Source organism: Odontomachus brunneus, unplaced genomic scaffold (assembly GCF_010583005.1).
Source record: "Odontomachus brunneus isolate Ranch 3 - 2012 unplaced genomic scaffold, Obru_v1 Obru_scaffold_002, whole genome shotgun sequence".
Lineage (NCBI taxonomy): Eukaryota > Metazoa > Arthropoda > Insecta > Hymenoptera > Formicidae > Odontomachus > Odontomachus brunneus.
The window spans coordinates 1,607,124-1,613,534 of NW_022639452.1; the positions used below are offsets into that span (position 1 = coordinate 1,607,124).

General features: G+C 45.5%; 1 protein-coding gene across 4 annotated transcripts in view; it reads right to left on the reverse strand.

The window, feature by feature from the left end:
* Nucleotides 1-32: 32 nt before the first annotated feature.
* The window catches only part of LOC116841678, a 17,645-nt gene continuing 11,266 nt past the window's right edge, over nt 33-6,411 (reverse strand). For 2 of the 4 annotated variants that reach the window (XM_032809921.1, XM_032809949.1), the window contains exons 2-4: nt 2,041-2,230; nt 1,051-1,195; nt 33-787 (exon numbers count right to left, since the gene is read on the reverse strand). In XM_032809921.1, the coding sequence (XP_032665812.1) occupies nt 543-787; nt 1,051-1,195; nt 2,041-2,229 (579 nt within the window). In that variant the 5' untranslated portion in view covers nt 2,230 and the 3' untranslated portion in view covers nt 33-542. Of the gene's footprint in view, nt 788-1,050; nt 1,196-2,040; nt 2,231-2,467; nt 2,488-2,565; nt 6,401-6,411 lie in introns of those variants that run through there. The other 2 variants (XM_032809940.1, XM_032809931.1) reach the window with 2 other exon arrangements.

The window sequence follows — 6,411 nt, forward strand, 5'->3', positions numbered from 1 at the left end:
CGCCCCCCCCCCCCCTCCCTCCCGCCCATCAACGAGCACCGGAGATTGAGATCTGCTCTCACCGCTTGTCGGGTGTCGTTAATAATTTACCGATCAGTCTGTTTAATGTACTTCTAAAACGCGTGGTTCGTCCGCCTGATTAACACGTTCGCTGCCCATCTGAAACGGCACACTACCCCTGAAAGTCCAATGGGCCAGCTTACTTTGAACATATAGATCTCTCGCGCGCTGGCGCGTGATGGGCAGCGAACGTGTTAATGCTGATGTCTTGTTCGTCCTTATTCCCCGCGCACGTCGTCCGAGGGGGAAGAAAACGCAACTTTCCGGAAGACTCCGCGTACATCGAAGGTGTTAAGAAAGAATGGCGATGTCCTCCTTCCTCCCGAGAAATTTCTCCTTAGCTTTCCAACCACTCCTCTCTCGTCCGGTCTGGACTCATTCGCGAAATCGAAATCATCCCTTCGTGCTTGCGTCCAATCTAGGACTCGATCCTCCTCTTTTTCTCTTTCCCTCTCGTTTTCGATCCCCACTCCCTATGTATCTTAGGCCTCTTCGGAGTGCGAGCCCTGAGAACTGCGTTTGATCCGATGGTTATTGTGATGATGATGCTGCATCAGCGCGTCGGTCTCTGGCTGACTCTGATGGCCCACCAGGAGGTCCAAGGTGCCCTTGTGCACGGCTGCCTGAGGCTCACTCGTCGGCTGCGGAATGGGAGTAGCGACCGGCGACTCCACTGGGAACGGTAAGCAGTGTATCACGTAACATCTCACGGCGGCCAGGACGAAACCTGAAAGCGATACGCACCGTAGAATTCCGCGTCATCGGCACCAGCGACGATTGATCCGAGCGGGGAGCGAGAGAGCACGCAGAGAGAGAGAGAGAGAGAGAGAGAGAGAGAGAGAGAGATCTCTCTCTCTCTCTCGCACTTCCTCCGTGCCTGAGCGCGTCCTCGCTCGATGCCCGAATCGATCGTGGCAGGGTGGTTGCGCCATTTTTTAAATGTGTGCGGCTTACTAGAAGGAGGCTCTCTCGCTCTCCAAGAATGCTCACCCATTATAAGTAGGGCAGTACCCGCCACGAGTAACGCCAACCTGTGGTTGGTGGTCGTTGCTCCCGGTGCAAGTTGGACGAGACCGACTACAAGCACCACCGCGCCCAACAACAGGCACACCACCACGGCGTGTAGCCCAGATATCTGGTGGCAACGATCTTCGTCAGAAACAACAACTACCTCGTAGCGACATTTGTTTCTTTTTTCTCTCGCGTTGCTTGTATAGAGATTTTCTCGGCTGATACGAACGATTTACTCAAATAAAGGAGGAAATAAATATATAAATACGTAATCTCATCTTTAGCTGAATTCTCTTATATATCATCAAGAAGAATCTTCTGTAAAACTAAAAGAAAAATATTCCTACATATATAAGTATAATATTCTTAAAGTTAGAATAATTTCTTCTTTTATTTCTTACAGTACAAGTTTTGTTCTGCATATAAGTTTCTTGGTAAGTTGTAAGAAGATAAATAAGTAAGAAGGTATTTTGCTCCAAGAGCAAACATGTTCCTCTTGAGAGATTCAAAAGGAAAAATAAATTAGTTAAATAATATCTAATAGTCTTCCAATTAATAGTTCACTTCTTTCGACGAGAAATACTCTTTCGGTTTTAAAAGAAGCTTCTGGAGGTCATATAGATGAAAGAATTCTTCTAAGACCTGCGCCTTTCTTTAAGCCAAATTACAGTGAAGGCATATGTCTGTCTTTGTTTATTCTGAAGGGAGAAGAAAGACAGACATATGATGTAACTTTTAGTTAACTGGCACATCGATTAACTATTGCTTATAATTGGCAAATTAAATACAAATTTCTAAACTTAAAGAGTTCTTCGATTTTCAGTTTGCCGATCCAGAGACTTCTGCAACCGGCGACTGAAGGGATGGGGTTTCGTCGACACGCGAGCTAGAAACTTCTCATGTATCTCGAAGTGTGTCAGGTGTACCTCCTTGAACGTTAACGCCGCGATCGACAATAACAAGCGTTACCTTGCCGCATAAGTAGAGCTCGGGTCTGGGCTCCAGATTGTTGTGACCATGCGGACTGGGGGTGGGTGGTGAGCCCTGGAGGGGTGGTAGCCATTGCCCACTCAGATAGAGCTGACTCGGCCGCTTCAGCCTTTTTTCTTGCCTCCTGCGCTCATGGCGAACAGCCACCGCTGGCATAGCCCCGATCATCCTGGTCGAGCAGAAAAAGCAAGCACGTTGTTAGACACTTGTGCGGCCTGATATCTCCCCTTGATGTTATTCGCGATATTCTACCAATCGCACTAACACTTTAGCATCCCGGAAACGCGCGCTACTTGACCAGATTAAAATTGGCGGATACCAGCTTATCGTTTCGGATATTTGCAAGTCAAATTACATCGATTCTTGCGTTACAAAAGAAAAGGTACTTCGTTTTAACAAATCGTACGTGTTGTTCAAAATCTCTCTCTCTCCCCCCCCCCTCTCTCTCTCTCTTTCTCTTTCGCGTGAAGCAGGGCAGCGGCGCTTCGCGATTGTTAGTGTTACTTTGCAATAAAAATCCGCGACGCGGAGATGGTCGATGTTCCTCGACGAGAGCACGCGAGTCGCGTGCCGGCAAATCGAATGTTTTTTGGTGTCGATCGACGGTGCGGACTGACGCTGGTACTTTTGCATCAAGCGCGCTATGAACTTTGGTGACCTCGCTTGACCTCGGCCGGTCGATACGTCATCGCATCCGCCCTCTGGCCCGGAGTCGATGCAGCGAAGTTCCAGGAGAGACCGATGTTATGTAGAAAGTGGAAAACAGCACCGGCCGACATAACCTTATATTCCGCATTAACGGCATGTTCATTAATTAAAAGTATCTCGACTCTTTGTGTCTCGCGAGCCGGCTAAATTAACGGGCGAGGTAGCTCTCGATTTTTTCCCACCCCGACTTTTATGACGCGACGCGAGATGTATCGAAACGATTCACAGACAGCGGCTGGTCTACATATAGTCGCACAATAAGGAAGAAACAAGATAAAAAAGAAAAAGTAGAAATTTTTACATCATCGGTCGACAGAACGGGATGGCCGCAGCGTCGTGTCGAGCGTGGAAAAACAAGTCGTTCATTAAGAATGGAGCGTTTCATAAATATTTATTCTCGAAAAATCGTGCGTCAAATGTATATATAAGTGGTACAATAGAGAAATCGCAATAAGAAAGCTTTCAAATTTCGTTTAAAATAACTACACAATAGTAGTAGTAGTAATAGTAGTAGTAGAAGTAGTAGTAATGGTAATCGCAATATAGCAGCACGTAATAATTGCGCGTCGGCAATGGTAATTACGACATAACAATTTCCTCACCGTGTGTGTATGTGTGTGTTTGACGGTACTTCATAACATGTAATCATAATATATAATCGTGATAATGATAATATTAATAATCTGTAGCCACCACGCGCGGGAATACGTCCTTGGCAGGGCGGAACCAGCGGGATAAGCATGACATCAATTACGGTAACGCGATACGATAAACGAAGGCCGTGATACCGTATAGTATCCCGCCCGGCCGCGCTGCCCCTCGTAAATCTGCCAACGCGACGACGTGTATCCCGCGCACCGTAAATTTTGCGGTGAATAGAGGCGATATCCTTTAAATTGTTCCAACAGTTACCTATCCCATCGTCTCGCGGCTTATATTCGCTTGTACTTCGTGTCGCATCACGATACACTCGACGTCGTAGCGCGGATGAACGGAACGCAGTCGTTTTATCCTTTTAATTTAACCTTAATTACACTTGAAAACTTCGGCAGGAATTTAGACGAGATTCAGCAGTGTACAAGAAAATTCATTGACTCCTTATCATCTTTCTTCCTTTCCCCTCTCTCTCTCTCTCTCTCCTTCTTTTCTGCATAGTCACGCGTTGAGGTCAGCACATCATAGTTTCCGCATATTCCGCGTATTTCGTGCCATATATTTTCATCTTTGGAACTCCCTCATTCCTCGCTATTATGTTCGCGCATAATGCGAAACGACGGTTCCTTTTCCTGTCGTAGCTATGACCAATGGGCAGAATTAGTCATAGCAATACAATACGTACATATGTGTGTGTGTGTGTGTGTGTGTGTGTGTATACACGTGCATACACGGAGAGAATAACAATAATAATAGTTTCTTTCCATATAAATTCTTTTCAGTTTTACTACGAAACTTTACTACGTTCCCAGACATACAAGAATACTGTCAATGAGGTTTATCTTGCTAAGAAACATAGTAAACTTCGCTAGAAACGTGGCAAACTTTTTTAATAGCACATTTCAATTCCTGAAATATAAATAGCACATATGAAATGGGAGGAGAGCTAATTACTCTCTCTGCAGGATATCAGTATATTCTCTATCTAGTATTCTCTACGGGGAGAGTATTGTAGTTTTTTTCTTTTTTCATATAAATTCTCCACAGTTTTACTGTTTCCAGCAGTGTATAGAAATGGATTGTCAATAAGCTCTATCTTGTTAGCATAGTTAATTTCGCTAGAAACATAGCAAACGCTTTAATATTTCAGTTCCTGAAATGTAAACAGCGCATATGAAACGACAGGATAACCAATTACTACAGGATGTCGATCTGTTCCTTAGTTGCGAAATTCTATAACTCTCACTGCAAAATTCTCCCCGTGTATGTGTGAGTACGGAGATTCCTCTCTCTCTCTCTCTCTCTCTCTCTCGCTATCAAAGTTCAATAACGCAACGTTGATTCAATTCAATTCAGATAGTCATCGTTGAATCATGCACGCTCGGTGTCTATTGGTCTTTCTGTGTACAAACGCGTGTGGAAGGGAACGCATTTCTATTTACATTGTTATGTAACCACTGCTTTGTTAGTTCGCAATGATTTAATACGAATTGTATGTGTATGTGTCTGTCAAACGAGCGATCTATTATAACAATTTCCGTGGCTCGAGAAGTGAGATAGCGCAAAACGAACGCGATAATAAAATAATTCTCTAGGCGAAATCTTCCCCCGTGCGCTGCTCCCCCAAAAGACGAAGATCTCTCTCTCCCTCTTCCTCTCTCTCTCTCTCTCTTCTGTCTAATTGAGTTTAATCGAGTCGTGCGTCTACTTAAATCTGAGAAACTCGCGACCGATTGGAACGTTTGCACGCTACGTAGAATAATTGTACCACTTATTTGAGGACGTCTCGCGTATCCGGAGCGCGGATATCTTCCGCTGTAACACAGACACGTCCCACGAAAAAGGAATTGTGCTTCGTAAATCTATTATAGTAAACAACAAAATTACAATCGAGATAATACATAGAGTAACTTCTAGTTTGAGAAGGTGTATACCCCTTAAGATTAATGCGAAGAACTTACATGTTATATATATGTGTGTATATGTATATATATATATATATATATGTATAAGTAAGATTAGTTCGCGATTTCAGCCTTTCAGTCGTAGAAACGAACAGAAGAGTGAACAAACGGACGAGGAAGTGTCAGAAACTGAAGATGCGTCGTCCCGATAAACGCGGAGAGAGCACTCTTTAAACTGACATTCGCGAATAAATGCGATCACTCGAGATCTTCCGCTTCACGATGCGCTCGATGAACGCGCGTTTTGCTCCGGCGCGGAGGTACGAAGACGCAAAGGAAGTGCACACAGAACCAGGAGGTCCGACGCGTCGGTGTCCGGCAAATGACGAAAGATACGAAACGCGCAACAACAAAAGGCACTTTTGCTCAACGTTCAATCCAGAGCCGGCCCGGAGACACCCCGAGATCCGCGCTGACGCGTGGGACGCGGAAAAACTCGCGCAAGGAGCCTCCACGACGGGCTTTCCATTTTCCGTAATTGCGCGTCACTTAATGTCGCTTAAAGTAAACAGCTCGTCCTCTTCCACCGGCGTTCACGTCTCTCATGTCTCACCGTCGCCGTAAGACGGGACCGACTTTAATTCAATCTTGGACCGTTCTAACGGAAGGGCTAGCCGTGACACTCGTAAACTTCCGCGTCCCACTCGCGAAATTCGAGATGTCCCTTTCAAGATGTTCTCTCAACGACTCGTTGAGCGATTTATTCGGAGAGAAGAAGAAAGCGCAGATGTATTCTCTTGGGAGAAGTGAGACTTCGTTGATTTTAGACATACGGTTTGGATATCACCTGTTTGTCAATCAACAGCCACGTTGATTTCGCGCGTGGAGATCGCGATCTCGCGATTCTCGGCCGGCTCTGATTTGATCGCGATGAATTTCGCCCTTTCCATTTACGCCTGTAACTCTCTTCTGTCCGATCTCTGTCGCGTCTTACGCCGCGATATTTCTCTCTCGCTCTTTCTCTCTCTCTCTCTCCCTCTCTCTCTCTCTCTCTCTCTCTCTCTCTCTCTCTCTCTCTCTCTCT